This window comes from Coturnix japonica, chromosome 15 (assembly GCF_054131305.1).
Source record: "Coturnix japonica strain WE chromosome 15, WE-NBRP24, whole genome shotgun sequence".
Taxonomy (NCBI): domain Eukaryota; kingdom Metazoa; phylum Chordata; class Aves; order Galliformes; family Phasianidae; genus Coturnix; species Coturnix japonica.
The window spans coordinates 8,580,994-8,598,413 of record NC_140677.1 but is presented as its reverse complement, the minus strand read 5'-3'; the positions used below and the strand labels follow the sequence as shown (position 1 = coordinate 8,598,413).

The 17,420-nt window shown below is 60.7% G+C and overlaps 2 protein-coding genes and 1 long non-coding RNA gene across 19 annotated transcripts; 2 read left to right on the top strand and 1 right to left on the bottom strand.

Moving 5' to 3' along the window:
* The first annotated feature begins 59 nt into the window (after positions 1–59).
* On the top strand, positions 60–6,021 carry CPNE9 (copine family member 9). Of its 10 annotated transcripts, XM_085516818.1 has the most exons (20): positions 60–284; positions 1,214–1,254; positions 1,328–1,374; positions 1,581–1,684; positions 1,873–1,912; positions 2,424–2,500; positions 2,703–2,766; positions 2,840–2,943; positions 3,012–3,116; positions 3,568–3,609; positions 3,696–3,771; positions 3,847–3,900; positions 3,974–4,035; positions 4,213–4,259; positions 4,328–4,509; positions 4,624–4,751; positions 4,845–4,947; positions 5,043–5,100; positions 5,172–5,245; positions 5,611–6,021. In XM_085516818.1, the coding sequence occupies exons 1-20, from the start codon at positions 211–213 to the stop codon at positions 5,761–5,763; spliced, it is 1,635 nt and encodes a 544-aa protein (XP_085372944.1). In that variant the 5' UTR covers positions 60–210; the 3' UTR covers positions 5,764–6,021. The 10 variants fall into 10 exon arrangements, with proteins under 10 accessions (XP_085372944.1, XP_085372939.1, XP_085372942.1 ...); XM_085516813.1 differs by having other exon boundaries at positions 4,845–5,100; XM_085516816.1 differs by having other exon boundaries at positions 4,328–4,751.
* On the bottom strand, positions 3,370–6,002 carry LOC107319811 (uncharacterized). Its single transcript, XR_014934830.1, has 3 exons — positions 5,588–6,002; positions 4,681–5,182; positions 3,370–3,856 (listed from the first exon to the last, which is right to left on the bottom strand). It is a non-coding gene; the product is annotated as an uncharacterized LOC107319811 (long non-coding RNA).
* Positions 6,022–6,078: 57 nt separating the features above from the next.
* On the top strand, positions 6,079–17,388 carry BRPF1 (bromodomain and PHD finger containing 1). Of its 8 annotated transcripts, XM_032447194.2 has the most exons (14): positions 6,079–6,097; positions 6,251–6,976; positions 8,067–9,026; positions 10,674–10,830; positions 11,904–12,035; positions 12,419–12,565; positions 13,436–13,748; positions 14,299–14,613; positions 15,185–15,472; positions 15,558–15,705; positions 16,068–16,204; positions 16,296–16,414; positions 16,686–16,840; positions 16,926–17,388. In XM_032447194.2, the coding sequence occupies exons 2-14, from the start codon at positions 6,360–6,362 to the stop codon at positions 17,128–17,130; spliced, it is 3,693 nt and encodes a 1,230-aa protein (XP_032303085.2). In that variant the 5' UTR covers positions 6,079–6,097; positions 6,251–6,359; the 3' UTR covers positions 17,131–17,388. The 8 variants fall into 8 exon arrangements, with proteins under 8 accessions (XP_032303085.2, XP_015730438.2, XP_032303089.2 ...); XM_015874952.3 differs by lacking the exon at positions 6,079–6,097 and having other exon boundaries at positions 6,230–6,976; positions 12,419–12,547; positions 14,302–14,613; positions 16,947–17,388; XM_032447198.2 differs by lacking the exon at positions 6,079–6,097 and having other exon boundaries at positions 6,230–6,976; positions 12,419–12,547; positions 14,302–14,613.
* The last annotated feature ends 32 nt before the right edge of the window (positions 17,389–17,420 follow it).

The following is a 17,420-nucleotide window of genomic DNA, read 5'->3' as shown; positions in this document are numbered from 1 at the left end:
GAGCGGCCATCGGGGCACAGCCCGGCCCGCGAACGGAGCCGAGCCGGACGGCGTCCCGGCAGCACCGCGTGTCGGTACCCGGCTCTGAGCAGCCCCGTTACCGGGGCGGTGCCGCCGCCGGGGCCGCCGTGCCCGTGCCCGCCCCCGGGCGCGCCCGCTTCGGCGGTGCGGGAGGAGGCGGCGCGGAGCAGCGGCGGCGCCCGCGCGGGGATGGCGGCTCCGGGAGCGCTGGAAGCGGCCGGCAGCGTGCCGGGCACCAAGGTGGAGCTCACCGTGTCCTGCCGGTGAGCCGGGGCTCGGGGGGATGCGGAACGCGGGGGGAGATGCGCGGGGAGTCCCGTGCCCGCTCTGCTCCGGGAGCCCCCGCTTGCCGCCTCGGGTGCCCCGCTGCCCGCCGTGCCCGGTGCCACCGCCCCGCTCCGGTGCCGGCTCGGTGCCCTCGGGACGGGAGCGCACCGGTGGTGCCGCTCGGTGCCCCCGGCCCAGAGCGGCGGCCGTAGGGGGCCGAGCGCAGACCTGCGGGGGGCCGCCCCCGGGACCCCCGGGCCGACGGGCAGCTGGGGGCAAATCAGCCGTTCTGCCCGGGGCTGGCGATCCGCGCAGCCCCAAACTCCTGCCCCGCGGCTGTGGGGCGCAGCTGGGCCGGAGGCTGCGTTCTCCCGTCACTGTCTCGCAGCCCCGCAGAGCAGCAGGTGAAGGGGCTGCGGGGCTCTGGGCAGGGACCGGGGCGAGCTCCGGGAGGTGGCCGAGCGTCCGGCTTTGCGTTCCCCCAGGGCTCAGCCGCTCCCGGGGCTGCTCTCCGCGCTCGGGCCGGGGGAGCGGAGCCCCGCGTTGCCGGACGGGCCCCGCGGAGCCGCTGTCAGCGCTGCCCGCTGTCCTACCGCCGCGGCGGCCGCGGGGCGATGCGCGGTGCCCCCCCCGCTAAGTGTCCGCTTTTCTCCTCACTCCTGCGCTCTCCATTAGCCGCTGCCGGCGGCACCGGGGAAGGTTTCGTGCTGTAAATGGGTTCCCTGTCACGTTCAATCACGGTCAGCGCTAGAGACGCTGCTTCTCTCCGTCCCACCGCGCTACCTCTGCCCGGCCACCCGCCTGCCCCACGGCTACGAGCAGCTCTCCTGCGTGGTGCCGTCCCCGAGAGCCCACGGGAGACACGCAGGGGGGACACGAGAGTTCGGGTGCACACAATCACTCGCTCCCTGCTCGGTCCCCCCAGGAACCTGCTGGACATGGACACCTTCTCCAAGTCCGACCCAGGTGGGTGGCAGCGGTGGCATCTCCGTGTGTGGGCACGGCGCAGCCTGGCACGGCTCTGCCCCTCTCTCCGCAGTGGTCATCCTCTTCGTGCAGAGCACGGGGAGCAGCGAGTGGAAGGAGGTGAGCGCTGCACCTCTCCCGGGTCCCCGCCGTCCCCAGTGCCCCCGCTCCTGGCTAATCCCCGGCTCGGTTAAATGGGCCCATATGGCCACCCGCTTCCACCCTAATGATCCCATCCTGCCGCTAATCGGGGATTAGTGCCGGGGCAGCCGCGCTGGGGAGGGATGTGGGGAGATGGGGTGGCCCTCACGGAAGCATCCCCGCAGTTTGGGCGCACCGAGGTGATCGACAACACCCTGAACCCTGACTTCGTCCGCAAGTTTGTCCTCGATTACTACTTCGAGGAGAAGCAAAACCTCCGCTTTGACGTGTGAGTGCCCCGGCACCAACGGGGAGTGAGGGGTGCTGAGCCCGTGGGTAACTCGTGGGAGACCACAGCAGTACAAAGCATTGCTGCGTGGATGGGCAGAGGGGTCAGAAATGGGGTCCCAAAGCACTGGGTGGAGACAAGGGGACGTGCCCAGATTCCAGCTCACAGCTCTGCTCCGCTACCTCCAGCTACAACGTGGACTCCAAGAGCTGCTCCATCTACAAGCAGGTGAGTGCTCTGCACACCCCAAAGCCCTGCCCTGTGTGGGGGCTCCTGGGTAGGACTGGCACCCCCAGCCTCGGGCTCAACCTGCTCTTTGTCTCTCCACGCCACGTTGGGTCTGGCAGAAGGTAGGTGTCTGCTATGATGGGGAACTGGTGCTTGCTGTGGGTGCACAGTGGCCCTGGGGAGCAGGAGGGCTCCAGGACACGTGGGGTGGCTCTGGAGGAATGTGTCTGGGACACATTTTGGGGGATATAAGGCTGTGGGCTGGGGTCAGGACATGGAGTGGGTACATGGGATAGTTGTAGGGCTGCATGATGAGCTCAGGGATGAGGGGTGGCCTTGGGTGTACAGGAGGGGTTGTGGGCTACGGAGCTGTGCTCTTATAGGGCACAGGGTGAGCTCAGGTCACCTGGGGTTCTATGGGGAAAGAAGGCTACAGGCTGGAGATGATAAGAGGGTGAGGGGGCTGCAAACAGGAGCCCCCAGGGTTTGAGCATGGCATTCCTGGGTGCAGGACTTCCTGGGGCAGGCGTTTGTGGCACTGGGAGAAGTGATCGGGTCCCAGCGGGGCCGTCTGGAGAGAGCCCTCACGTGAGTCACATCCTGTGGCAGGGCTGGGGGTCCCACACTGTGCCCCCGGCCGCCCACCCTGCTTCAAGACACCCCGCTGGCCATGCTGCCCCACGTCCCTGTGCATGGCTGGGGACGCACCTGCAGCACTGGGCCTTGCGGAGCGCCCTGCATCCTGCCCCTGTGCTGTCCCCACTGTCCCCACGCTGGGCTGTTGTCGCAGGGGGGTCCCAGGGAAGCGGTGTGGGACCATCCTGCTGCTGGCTGAGGAGCTGAGCAACTGCAGGGTGAGTGCTGCATTTGCAAGCTATGGGAGTGTGGGGCAAGGAGCTGGCTGCTGGTGACAGTCCCCATCCGCAGGACATCGTCACCATGCAGCTGTGTGCCAACAAGCTGGACAAGAAGGACTTCTTTGGCAAATCCGACCCCTTCCTCGTCTTCTACCGCAGCAACGAGGACGGCACGTGAGCGTGGGGATGTGGGGTGCGGGTGTCCCTGCACGGCATGGCCTCACCATGCCCCGTCCCCGCAGCTTCACCATCTGCCACAAGACAGAGGTGGTGAAGAACACGCTGAACCCGGTGTGGCAGCCCTTCACCATACCCGTGCGTGCCCTCTGCAACGGTGACTACGACCGGTGAGGATGGTTCTGTGGGGCAGCCTCCACCCACCCCACACTCTGGCCCCATCCTGCAGCCCCTGGGCCAGCCCACAGCCCTGCACACATCTCGTATCCCCCAAACTGTGTCCTGGTGATGTTTCTCCAGAGCTGCCCCATACGTTGCAGACCTGTTCTGCACCCCAGGAACACCGCTGTGGTGTTTGCAATGGGGCAGCAGTAGGACGGGACGCAGCATCTCCCCACAGCCAGCACGCAACTCCAAACAGGGTTCTTAGTCGTGTTCTCTTTTTTCTTTTTCCTTTTACAACCCAAATTCCATAAAAGCTTCCCCCCTCCCCAGAGCTCCACCATGACCCAAATTCCCTGCTCCCCTCCCTGGGCATGCAGTGTTACTCTGATGGCACACTGAGCCCTGCACACTGTGGGCCATGCCAGAGGCTCCCCCTCAGCCCCGCTTTACTTCCAGCACAGTGAAGATTGATGTGTACGACTGGGACAGGGATGGGAGGTGAGGCCGTGCCCCAAAGGGCAGCAGAGTGACATCGGGGTGTTCCTCATCCCATAACACACGCAGCCCCCGCGCTCCTCCTGCAGCCACGACTTCATCGGGGAGTTTGCCACCAGCTACCGTGAGCTGTCCCGTGCGCAGAGCCAGTTCACGGTGTATGAGGTAGGGCAGGGGCCACAGTGGGGCAGCTTTGGGGGCGTGGGGAGCCCCACAGAGGGACCTGCCTGGTGCCCGCAGGTGCTGAACCCTAGGAAGAAGTGCAAGAAGAAGAAATATGTCAACTCCGGCACTGTGAGTGGGGCTGGGCTGCTCCTGCAGCTCGCACCCATGGCAAAGTGCTGGCTCTGACACCCCGTGCCCACAGGTGACTCTGCTCTCCTTCTCCGTTGAGTCCGAGTTCACCTTCGTTGACTACATACGGGGCGGGTGAGTGGGGCCGGGTGCCCCCATGCTCCCGAGGGATGGGGGCAGGAAGGCAGTGATGGTGGTGCTGCATCCTGGGGGTGCCGAGACGGCGGCTGCAGTTGTGGGGTGGGCAGCGGGGCTGGGCTGTGGGGTCGCGCCGTGCCTGGGGCTGGCAGCCTCCTTCACTCTCCCTCCAAGGACACAGCTGAATTTCACCGTCGCCATCGACTTCACGGCCTCCAACGGTGAGCACAGCAGGGGGGGGGTCCCGGGGAGCAGCACCATGTGGGTGCTGATGTGCGCTGTGCCACAGGGCTGCCATCGCAGCCCACCTCGCTGCACTACGCCAGCCCCTACCAGCTGAGCGCATACGCCCTGGCACTCAAGGCTGTCGGGGAGATCATCCAGGACTACGACAGCGACAAGCTCTTCCCTGCCTACGGCTTTGGAGCCAAGCTGCCACCCGATGGCAAGATCTCCCACCAGTTCCCCTTGGTGCGCCCTGCTGCGAGGCTGGGGGGAACCTATTGCTGCTGGGTGTGGGGCTGGGGAGCAGCCGGCCTGGCCGCATCCTACCCAGCACCATGGGAGCATCAGTCCTGTCCCCAGAACAACAACGTGGACAACCCCAGCTGTGCCGGCATCGAGGGTGTGCTGGAGTCCTACCTGCAGAGCCTGCGCACTGTGCAGCTCTACGGGCCCACCAACTTCGCTCCTGTCATCAACCAGGTGGCCGGGTGAGCGCTGCGGGGCCGCCCCCATCCCGTGGCCGTGCTGTGGGGGACGATGTGGGGCGGCTGCTGGAGGGCTGCCATGCCGTATCCGTGCAGCACGGCCGCCCAGGTGACCGATGGCTCTCAGTACCACGTCCTGCTCATCATCACTGACGGCGTCATCTCCGACATGATGCAGACCAAGGAGGCCATCGTCACCGTGAGTGGCCGCACGCCACCAGGGTCAGGGCACCACGTACGGCCTCGGTGCCGCCGGGCTGCCCCACACCTATGGCTGCTGCCCTCTGCCAACAGGCCTCTGCGCTGCCCATGTCCATCATCATCGTGGGAGTGGGGCCGGCCGAGTTCGACGGTGAGGGGGTGGGCTGGGGATGGGGCCGGGCTGGGGGGTGCCGTCATACCGGGTCTGAGCAGTGCCTGCAGCCATGGAGGAGCTGGATGGGGATGAGGTGCGGGTGTCATCGCGGGGACGGTACGCGGAGAGGGACATCGTGCAGGTGAGCGGCGGTACTGGGCACTGAGCTGCAGCACCGGGCCTTGTGGGGCCGGGCCGGGCTGCCCATTGCCCCCATTGCTCCCCATTACCCCCACTGCCACCCATTGCCCCTATTGCCCCCATTACCCCACTGCTCCCCATTGCCCCCATTGTCCCCCATTACCCCCATTGTCCCATTGCCCCTATTGCCCCCATTACCCCATTGCTCCCCACTGCCCCCATTACCCCCATTGCCCCCATTACCTCATTACCCCCATTGCTCCCCATTACCCCCATTGCCCTCCATTGTCCCCCATTGCCCTCATTGCCCCATTACCCCCATTGTCCTTATTGCCCCCATTACCCCCACTGTCCCACTGCCCGCAGTTCGTTCCGTTCCGTGACTACATGGACTCCTCTGGCAGCCATGTTCGCAGCATGGCCCGCCTGGCCAAGGACGTGCTGGCCGAGATCCCCGACCAGCTGCTGTCCTACATGCGGGGCCGCGGCATCGAGCCCCGCCGGAACGCCGCGCACTGACGGCTCCGTTCGGCTCCGTTCGGTTCCGTCCGGTTCCGTTCGGCTCCGTCCGGTTCCGTTCGGTTCCGTTCGGCTCCGTTCGGCTCCGTCCGGTTCCGTTCGGTTCCGCTCGGCTCCGTCCGGTTCCGTTCGGTTCCGCTCGGCTCCGTCCGGCTCCGTTCGGTTCCGTTCGGCTCCGTTCGGTTCCGTTCGGCTCCGTTCCGTTCCGTTCCGTTGGTGCCGCTGTCACCGGCCGCAATAAAGCGCTCCGGCCGCTGAGGGGCGGGTACTGGTTATTGAGATTCGCATCGGCAGATTCGCCGCTCTCCGCGCGGTACCTCGTCCCCTATCCCCGGTGGGTCTCTCCCCGCTGTCCCCGCTCCGTTCTCCTCTCCCCGCTCTCCTCTCTCGGTTCCTCCCCTCTCCTCCCTCCCGCAACCCGTCCCGCCCGCTGGGCCGGCGCGGTGTCGAAAGTGCTGTTGCTAAGGCCGCCCGGCGCTTTACCCAGGGGCGCCCCGCGCTCCTCCATTGTTGAGGCCGGGCCATGGCGCGGGGCCGCTGAGCGGCGGGAGGCGGCAGCGGGGCCGGGCCCAGCGCACACGGTCACACCGAGCACGATGGGGGTCGACTTCGACGTGAAGACGTTCTGCCACAACCTGCGGGCCACCAAACCGCCCTACGAGTGCCCGGTGGGCAGCTGCCGTAAGATCTACAAGAGCTACAGCGGCATCGAGTACCACCTGTACCACTATGACCACGACAACCCGCCGCCGCCGCAGCAGCCGCCGCTCCGTAAGCACAAGAAGAAGGGCCGGCAGGGCCGGGCCAACGACCGGCCGTCACCGGAACCGTCCGAGGCGTCGCAGTCCCCGGGCCGCGAGGTGATGACCTACGCGCAGGCCCAGCGCATGGTGGAGGTGGATCTGCACGGCCGCGTGCACCGCATCAGCATCTTCGACAACTTGGACGTGGTGTCCGAGGACGAGGAAACCGCCGACGAGGCGTTGGACGGCGGCGGCAATAAGGAGAACGGGGACAGCCAGGCGGCAGCCGCGTCCGCCGCCGCGCCCAAGTCGGCCAAGCAGAAGAGCAAGGAGAAGCGGAAGGATTCCAACCATCACCACCACCATCACAACGCGGCGGCTGGAGCGGCCCCCAAGCTGCCCGAGGTGGTGTATCGAGAGCTGGAGCAGGACACGCCCGACGCGCCGCCCAGACCCACCTCGTACTACAGGTACCCGGGGGTCCCGGTGCCGCCCCGCGGGATGGGGGGCTCGGAGGGGCTTTGCTGCGGTCTGAGCGTGGTGTATAAGGGCTGAAGGGGAGCTTGTAGCAAACAGGGGGAGCGGCTTGTGGTCTCCTAGTGTTAAGGTGAGGGGGAATGGGCTTAAAGCATTTAGGTTGTGTGTTAGGGGGAAATTCCCTACTCAGAGGGTGGTGAAGTGCTGGCATAGCTGTGCAGAGCTGGGGATGCCCCATCCATGGAGGTGCCATGGGCACCGCAGCAGGGATTGAGCTGGGTGGGCTTTAAGGGCCCTCCTGACCCAGCCACTCCATGAAAGAAGGTGAGTGTCCTTCTGCCTCCCCCACTGCTGTCTGGAGATGCTCTGGGATAAGTCAGGAGCCCCCCAGCACCAAAGTTCAGCTGTGAGCCATGTGCATTTGTAGGCGTAATGTGTTCTCGTGGCCCTATGGGTTTTCCATATGTGGTTTGTTTCGGTGCCAATATTGGCCATTGTAGCAGTGCTCTCACTGCTGTCTCTGCCCTCCTAGCCACCGTGCTGCCTGAGAGTCTGGCACCAAGCTGCAGGCACAGAGGAATAACGTGGGCTTGTGTCACACTGCTGGAAAAGAGAGCTCCCCATGAGGTGTCTGCATAGTGCTCAGTGTGGTGCTGCACTCCGGCTGCTGGTTGTTGCAGATGGAGCAGGACAGATGGAGCAGGGTGCAGGGGCTTCTGGCTTTTCCCCATGATTCACCTTGCCTCACCTCCAGGTGGCAACAGGAGAAATATACCAAAACAGGGCACTGTCTGCACCCCATGTGCAGCAGGGCCAGTGCTATTGTGTCTGGGGAACAAGGTCACTGTCTCCAGAGTACTGGGTGTCCGCTTGCTGGCTTGTACAAGCTCCTGTCTTGTGTTGATGAGTCTACAACATCTGCAGCTTGTTATTTTGTCTGAACATCCAGCCGTGCTGTGCCAAATGCCCCCCAAGCAGTGCAGCACCTTCAGCTTCTGAGCGCTGCTGCCTCTTCTGTTTGTTGTGGGGTTTTTTGGGCTCTAATATGCAGAACTCTCACCTTCTCTTGCTTTCCCCTTCCAGGTACATTGAGAAGTCAGCGGAGGAGCTGGATGAGGAGGTGGAGTACGACATGGACGAGGAAGATTACATCTGGCTGGATATCATGAACGAGCGGCGGAAGACAGAGGGCGTCAGTCCCATTCCCCAGGAGATCTTTGAGTACCTGATGGACAGGCTGGAGAAGGAGTCATACTTCGAGAGCCACAACAAGGGGGACCCCAACGCCTTGGTTGATGAGGATGCCGTGTGCTGCATCTGCAATGACGGGGAGTGCCAGAACAGCAACGTTATCCTCTTCTGTGATATGTGCAACCTGGCCGTGCACCAGGAATGCTACGGGGTGCCCTACATCCCCGAGGGACAGTGGCTGTGCAGGAGGTGCCTGCAGTCACCCTCACGAGCCGTGGACTGCGCCCTGTGCCCCAACAAGGGCGGTGCGTTCAAGCAGACGGACGATGGGCGCTGGGCACACGTGGTCTGTGCCCTCTGGATCCCAGAGGTGTGCTTTGCCAACACGGTCTTCCTGGAACCCATAGACAGCATCGAGCACATCCCACCTGCACGGTGGAAGCTGACCTGCTATATTTGCAAGCAGCGTGGCTCTGGGGCTTGCATCCAGTGTCACAAGGCAAACTGTTACACTGCTTTCCACGTCACCTGTGCCCAGCAGGCTGGACTCTACATGAAAATGGAGCCCGTCCGTGAGACGGGAGCAAACGGGACCTCCTTCAGCGTGCGCAAAACTGCCTACTGTGACATCCACACACCTCCAGGCTCCGTGCGCAGGCTGCCTGCGCTTTCCCACAGCGAGGGGGAAGAGGAAGATGAGGAAGAGGAGGAGGAAGGCAAGAGCTGGAGCTCCGAGAAGGTGAAAAAGGCAAAGGCCAAGTCGAGAATCAAAATGAAGAAGGCGCGGAAGATCCTGGCAGAAAAACGAGCTGCAGCACCTGTGGTTTCTGTTCCCTGCATCCCCCCCCACAGGTACAACTCACTGCCTTCCCCTTGCTGTGGAGAAACCTGTCCCTTTCTCAGCGTCTCATGTCCCACTTTGCATGCAGGAGCTGTCTTTTTGCACAAGTGCTTTTCACGTTGCTCTTCCCGGGGCTGTTTGTGGTTTCCTCTGGCTTTCCTGCAGAGAGGAGTGAGATGTGCAGCCCCACGAGGTGCTTGCACAGGAAATAGATGCTGCTGGCTTCATGACAGCAACCGAGCTTGGCCAGGGGTGGCAGGAAGCAGCTGGGGGCTCCCAGAGCTCTTCTCCTGTGTGTTGGAGCAGGCTGCAGGAAGAAAGCAGAGGCCACCTTCCTTTTGCTGCAGCTGGCCCCACATGGCCCTGCTGCTTCCCAGCCTTGCAGCATGCCTGTGGTGCACAGCTGGAGCTGGGCAGGGCAGTGTTTGCCTTGGTGGCTATGAGTCACCAACCAGGTTCTCCTCACTGCAGCTGGGACACCACACCAGAGCTGCACTTGCTGGCCCTCAGGTCTCTGAGTTGCAGCCACCATGGCATGGGGTCACTGCCTCCTGGCAGGGCTCCTTCAGGGCTCTTGTTGGGCAGGAGGGGGTATGCAGGCACTGTGGGGTTTGCTCTGTGGGCAGTTTGTGCTGCAGGATTGGTGGCTTCGTGCCATGGTGTTTGTGTGTTAACTGTATGGTACGGCTCACTCGCTCAGGGTGCGTTCTATAACCCGAGCCTCTCTGTTCCCGTGTGTGGATGCACTAGCAAGCTGTTTGTAGGCTCTTTCTGCTACCCTCGGGCTCACAGTGAAACCCACACTGAGGTAGAAGCTGTTAACCTCACCTCAGGTCTTCCTGTTGGGATTAATTATTCTTCAAGGGCTGTTGCCAGAATGCCAAATGTCTTCCTGTAGAAGCTGTGAGCAACCAATGACAGCAGATGAGGACGCTGTCTGCCTTCAGCTGATGCAGGTCGGGTCACCCTGTGTGAAGAGCTGGTCCTGCAGGATGTGGAGATATGGGATCCACACTTCAGTCTCACCTAGCAGGGCATCTCTTAACTGCACTGATGGAAGAGGCTGTCTCAGTCGCTTCGGGCTCTGCCATTGTAAAGAGGAGGGAAAACCCCTTTTGTTTTGTTTGGGGCTGTTCAGGGTAGTTCTTCCTTAGTTCCAACAGCAAGCTCTGTTCTGCTAGCATCTGCCCACCCCTCCTCACGCTTTCCCAGATTTGTTCATGCTACAAACTCCTCGGGGCTGCTGAGCTGTCTGGTAATGTTTGAATAGGGCCTTTGTCGTCTTGGGTGGCCCCTTGCTGCCAGCATAATAAGCCGGGTGAATCACAGCTTTGGGACAGCCGTGCCGTGGTCTCGGGGCCGCAGGGAGCTGTGAAAGGCCCAGCTGCCAGTGCCCCCGCCTTGCACCCCAACCTGGAACAGTCAGCAGGAAAGGAGAGAAAGGGAAAGGCCTTTAGGAGAGACAAGGCTGAATGTTTTTTAGTGTAGCTGTCTGTCATGTGCTGCTGCCCCTCGTTCCTTGGCCCTTCAGGGATTGCTACTATGCAAAGGTGTGTGCTCAGTCTGAGGAGCTTGTGGGTGGCCTCGCTACACTGGGGCTTCTGCTGTGGCCAGATTTGCTTTGCTGACTGGGTTTGTGACTCTTCTCCCTTCTTCAGGCTCAGCAAGATTACCAATCGTTTAACTATCCAGAGGAAGAGTCAGTTCATGCAGAGGCTGCACAGCTACTGGACTCTGAAGAGGCAGTCCCGCAACGGTGTCCCTCTGCTGCGCCGCCTTCAGACACACCTGCAGTCCCAGAGGAACTGTGATCAGGTACACGCTGCATTTTGGGGTGCTGAGGGGCAACCTGGGTGTCTGTGTGTGCTTCCTGTGCCTTTGCAGCTGTGGGCTCAAAGCATTTGCTGCATGTGTTAGTGCCTTCGGGCTCAGAAAGGGGCTGGAGAAAAGAGTTCTACCTCCCGATACCGCCCCAGCTGCCTGCTTTTGCTGCTTTACCTTCTCCACTCTCAGCATTCAGAGATTTGCCAGACGGAGCCGCCTTTGGCAGCCTGCCATGGGAAGGGAAGCCTGCCCTGTTGTGTGCAGGAGTTAGCTCATTCCTCTTGCCGGCGTTCAGCTGGCAGCTGTGACAACGCTGGCAGAAGTGGGCTCTAACCTGAGGCCACTTGTGTCAGTGGGCATTGAGAGGGGTGGCCAGGGATCCCCAGACATGGTCTGGAAGAAACCAAGGCCTCACTGATCCTGAAATAGCTGTGGGAACAATCCCTGTGGGTGGTGCTCTTGGCCTGCTGTTTGCCTCAGCCTTCAGTCACTGCTTCACAGATGTGAGGTCTCTGGTGCCAGAGGAAGATCTTTCCTATGGCTCTCTGTTTAAGCCTTTCCAAGCCCTTTGAAGATGGTGATCAGTTAGAGGTTTCTTCTGCTTTTACCCCTCCCTCATTTTTATTTGCTCATCTTTGGCTTACAGCAGCAGAATAAAAGTCAGCAAGTTTTTTGATGCTCCAGAGGTGAAGGTAACCAGAGCTGTGTTTCTATTTTGCCCTGTTTGCCATTGACTAGAGCTCTGGGCAGCTGCCTGGACACTGTTATTGCTGCTTTGTGGTCCTGGGCAGCTGCCTGCATGTAGTCATGTTAGGCCGAGTATTTCCACAGTTCGCTTTCTGGCATCCTAACAGCTGGGTGACCATGGAGCAGGTACTGAGCTGTAGGCAGCACTTGGGCTGTCTCTGTGAGTCACCCATATGGCAGGGGAGCTGGCATGTTCACTGAGGCAGCAGGTCAGGCGTGCTGGTTCCCTGTACAAGAGAAGAGCCCTCGCACACAGCCAGGAAGGAAGAAATGGGAACGCTTCTCCTGTCAGCTCACAGTCTCTGATGTTCCTGCAGAGAGACACTGAGGATAAGAACTGGGCCCTGAAGGAGCAGCTGAAGTCATGGCAGCGCCTCCGCCATGACCTAGAGCGCGCGCGCTTGCTGGTGGAGCTGATACGCAAGCGGGAGAAGCTCAAGAGAGAGACGGTAACGATTGTTTGCCCCTCCTTGGGGAGCTGCTGGGGTGGGCGTGAGTACAGGCTTTCTGGAGTGCTGGTCAGTTGCCCTTTGTAAGCTGCACGGTGGGCACAGGATCCCCTCGGTTGCGCTGTGCCCTGCCCCGGCAGCTCTGCATGAAGGCGGCTGCTGTGCAAGGCTGATGTGGGAAACATGGGTGCTGGGGCCTGTGCCTCACCTCTGCTTTCTAGAGATGATATTGAGGTGCAACACGTATCCCGTGCAGTCCCACTCGAGGAATGCGGCCCCACTGCAGCAGGGAAAGGTGGCACTGTCCTGTGGGTCTGCTAAGCTGCTCCTGGAGGCTGTCACCGGGGTACGATGCTCAGTCATGCTCTGTTCTTCTGTTCCAGATCAAAGTGCAGCAGGTGGCACTGGAAATGCAGCTGACCCCCTTCCTCATCCTCCTCCGCAAGACGCTCGAGCATCTGCAGGAGAAAGACACGGGCAACATCTTCAGTGAGCCGGTCCCTCTGTCTGAGGTAACAGAAATCTACGAAGTAAGAACCCCCTCCCCCAGATTTCTACTTCACTCACACTTGCCCCTTGCTCATGTCAAGGGCTGCCCATGGGGGCCTCTGCTCTGGATGCCCTCTGGGCAGCCTGCTGATGGTTTCCAGTCCCGACACCACGCACTCAAGGGGGATGTGTGCAGCACAAGTGTGCAGCACTGCCTGTCCTGGGAGAGCCAGATGCACAGCAGAAGAGGTGGTGGTGCTGGTAGCTGCTGGTGGCCAGGAGTACAGCACTCAGCTCCTCTGCTTGTGTTACTGGTGATTCCCCACTGTCTGTGGCAGGGCAGGGGCTTCTGCCTGGGAAAGGCAGAATGCCTGCACTCAGCCCCAGACAGGTGACATGCTCTTATGTGTCCTCCTGCAAAACCCTCTGCTTGGTAACAGGCTGAGCACAGCACAGAAATGTCACTTCTAGGGGCAAGGGAAGTGATTTCTGAGAATATCAGTGGTGATTCCCTGCTTGGGGAGGTGGGAGAGGGAGTGCTGGTGCTGTGCAGTTCTGGCAGCAGGTGGGCTTGGAGGTGTCCTGGCTACATGGTCCCACCCACAACCATTGCTCCCACCCAGGCCAATCTGTTCTACGTGTCTGTACTTACCCTCATCCCTGAGAAGCTGCACAAAAATATTTCTAAGTGTGTCTTCCCTAATAGATTGAGTACAACACATGGGCTCTAGTACAGAGGCATTACTGAGCCACAGCTCCTCTAGCTGCAAAAGCAGGCAGCTTTTCCAGATGTGTGTTTGCACAGAGCACTGGAGAGCAATACCTCATTCCTCTTAACAACTGTTTTCTTGGAGCAGGTGGTACCAATGGGGGTCTCCAGGCTCTCAGCATGGGCTCTTTTCCCAATACAGGTCCCAGACTACCTGGATCACATCAAGAAGCCGATGGATTTTCAGACAATGAAACAAAACCTGGAAGCGTACCGCTATCTGAATTTTGATGACTTTGAGGAAGATTTCAACCTGATCATCAACAACTGTTTGAAATACAATGCCAAAGACACCATCTTCTACCGGGCGGCCGTCCGTCTGCGGGAGCAGGGAGGAGTGGTTCTGCGGCAAGCTCGCCGGCAGGCAGAGAAGATGGGCATTGACTTTGAGACAGGCATGCACTTCCCACACTGCGTGACTGTAGAAGAGGCTCAGGTCCAGGACATAGAGGACGGTGGGTGCTTGTCCCCTGTCCTGGTGCAGGAGAGCTACTCAGAGCTTAAGTCCCAGCAGTTGGGCACCTTAGGGCTATTCTTGTTGTCTCCTGCTGGGTAGTGGGGAACAACACCAGGGATAACACACCTGAGAAGGGTCTTTTTAGGGTTCTCCTCTCCCTGTTCCAGCATGTGTAGGGCTGAAGGGAGACCAGGGGTTCAGGGAGTAGAACTTCCCTACTCTTGAATGCTTCAGAGTCACTTCAGCTCATTTATTTCTTCTGTGTCCTTCCTGTTACAAATCCCTTTCTTTTTTACTGCTGTATGTTGCCTACGCTGATGGAAACCCTTAGCATTCCCTGTGCTGCAGGTCAGCCTGCCTTCCCCAGCAGTCCCAACTGGCTTGGTTCCCACAGGGTTCTTTCTCTGGGTGCCTTTTGGTAACATTCTGTGCTCATGGGTGTTTGGTACTGCATACATTATTTTCCTCCTGAGGGGAAGTCCCATGCCCTTCTGTGTAAGGGGTCTCCAAAAAGTTTCTGATTCCTTTCATCCTCTTTGTGCCCTCAGAAGACATGCGACTGCTGCTCTCGGAAAATCAGAAGCACCTGCCCTTGGAGGAGCAGCTGAAGATCTTGCTGGAGCGGCTGGATGAGGTCAATGCTGGCAAACAGAGCATAGGACGGTCCCGCCGGGCCAAGATGATCAAGAAGGAGATCACGGTCCTGCGGAGGAAGCTGGCACACCCCCGGGACCTGGGCCGAGATGGGCTGGAGCGGCACAGCTCCTCTGCCAGGGGGGTCCTGCAGTCGCACAACCCCTGCGAGAAGGATCTTCAGACAGACAGTGCTGCTGAGGAGAGCAGCAGCCAGGAGACCGGCAAAGGTACTGCTCCTCCAAAATGCTGCTGTTTGCTGGGGAATGGCAGAGAACCACACCTGGACGGGCTGTGTAGTAGAGCAAAGGCAGGGGGCCTTGCACACAAATCTCACCCATAGCAACTCCTTAGGATCTGTCTGGAGGATTCCCTCATCTCCCACCTTTTTCCTTGCTGCTCACTTTCCCTAGGCTGACTGCTTACTTGCAGCAGGGATGGCCATGTTCCCAATGCCCTGCAGGGGCTGGGAGCCAAGTTCATGCCAGCTGCGATCTCCTTGGTGCCAGGAGGTGGTGGGAGCAAGTGCTGAGTCTTGCTTCTCAGAGAGCACAGCTCAGGTTCCACATCACAGAGTCCTCAGGCACAGCTGGCAGATGTCACTGAGGTTTGTCACCTTGGGATCCTGTTCCCTGAGACCTGAAAAAGCAGGCTATCGTACAAGCAGAGAGCATTTAGGATCATTAGTTTTTGAGGCTGCAATGGAGCTCTGAGAAATGGAACTCTTCCTTTCTGCCACTGCCACCCGTTCCCTGGCAGGTCCTGCAGGCTGTGGCTGATGCCTTTTCATCCCTCCTCCAGGTCTGGGTCCCAATTCTTCTTCCACTCCAGCACATGAAGTGGGCAGGAGGACCTCAGTGCTCTTCTCCAAGAAGAATCCTAAAACTGCAGGACCTCCAAAACGTCCAGGACGTCCCCCCAAGAATCGAGACAGCCAGATAGCTCCTGGGCATGGGAACAGCCCTATAGGGCCCCCGCAGCTCCCCATTATGGGGTCCTCCCAACGGCAGAGGAAGCGGGGCCGAAGCCCACGCCCCAGCTCCAGCTCCGATAGCGACAGCGACAAATCCACTGAAGATGCTCCCATGGGTGAGTGCGGCAGCCGCAGCCCTGCAGGGAGCACATGGAGGGCACTGTGCCCTCATAATGCTCCTCTGTTGTTTGTTACCTGCAGACCTGCCGGCCAATGGCTTCAGCAGTGGGAACCAGCCAGTGAAGAAGAGCTTCCTGGTGTACCGCAACGACTGTAACCTTCCACGCAGCAGCTCCGACTCCGAGTCCAGCAGCAGCAGCAGCAGCAGTGCAGCCTCAGACCGTACCAGGTATGTTGCCTGCCTCTGAGCGTGCCTCTGCCACAGGCATCTGTTGGGTGAGGTGTGTTACCGTGCCTCTCCCTTTCTCTCTCCTGTTGGCCAGTGCTGCTAACCCAGTGCTAGAGGGCTGGGCTGCAGGCCTGGCCATGGGATTTGTGCCTTTTTGTGCTCTGTAGCATGCTTGGGTGAGTGTATGCTCCCAGGTGAGGCAAGGCTAAGGGTTGTAGGCAGAAACACTATCTGGTCTGCCTTCTGTACACCTGCTGAGTCCCTGGTGCCGGGTGGGCTCAGTGAGCTTTTACAGCCCACTCAAAAAGCAGTTTCTGGAAGCTCGGTGTGACTGCTGCTCACAGCTCTGCTCCCTCTCTCAGCACAACGCCCTCAAAGCAGGGCAGGGGGAAGCCCTCCTTCTCCCGCGTGAACTTCCCTGAGGACAGCAGCGAGGACACATCAGGAACAGAGAACGAGTCCTACTCTGTGGGTGCTGGGCGAGGCGTGGGGCACAGCAGTAAGTGTCACAACCTTCCAGCCACACCCCTGCGTGTTCTGTCAGCTGCAAGGGCCGTGTCCGAGTCCTCTCTCCCCCTTTTCCAATGCAGTGGTGCGGAAGGGCATTGGCCGTGGTGCAGGGTGGCTCTCTGAGGATGAGGATTCTTCCCTGGATGCTTTGGATCTGGTGTGGGCCAAGTGCCGGGGCTACCCCTCCTACCCAGCACTGGTGAGTGAGACCACCTACGTGTAGCTCCTTAAAGCCCATCCCAGTGCTAGGGGAGGTCATCAGTGGGGTGAGGTGGGCTCGCAGCTCTTGGGGCCATCAGTGGTTTGAAGGGTGGGCTCACAGCTCTTAGGGCCATCAGTGGGGTAAGAGATGGGCTCACAGCTCTTAGGGCCATCACTGGGGTGAGGGGTGGGCTCACAGCTCTCACTACTGGAGGAACGGGGCTGTGGTTTAGTCCCCTGCCTCAGCATCGGCCCCTTTGTCCTGGCAGATCATCGACCCCAAGATGCCACGAGAGGGCATGTTCCACCACGGGGTCCCCATCCCCGTGCCGCCCCTGGAGGTGCTGAAGCTGGGCGAGCAGATGACTCAGGAAGCGCGCGAGCACCTCTACCTCGTCCTCTTCTTCGACAACAAACGCACTTGGTGAGGCCTGGGGGGGTCGGGGCGGGGCTGGGCAAGCGGCGGTTCGGCTGGGGGGCAGCGCAGCCGCCCGTAACCCTCAAACGAGGTGGCTCCCCGCTCCCCGCAGGCAGTGGCTGCCCCGCACCAAACTGGTGCCGCTGGGCGTCAACCAGGACCTGGATAAAGAGAAGATGCTGGAGGGCCGCAAATCCAACATCCGCAAATCGGTGCAGATCGCGTATCACCGCGCCATGCAGCACCGCAACAAGGTGCAGGGCGAGCAGAGCAGCGACTCCAGCGACAGCGACTGAGACACCGCGGCACCGGGCGGCACCGGGCGGCTGCAGCTGGACTGCGGCGTAACGGGGCTCGGAGCCCGGCCTGCCCGCTGCCACCGGAGCTGTAAATATACTGTACAGCCCTGCCCTTTAAATTATTCCCCCCCACCCCGGGATGAGGGGGGGGGGGGTGGGGGCGGCCCCGGGAACGGAACGGGGCTGTGTTGGCCCCGAGTCCGACGTGTTTGTATTTATTTTGGAGGAAAAAAATGAAAACTCTATTGGTTCGTAGCGAGCCGCCATACACAGCGACGGGAACGGGA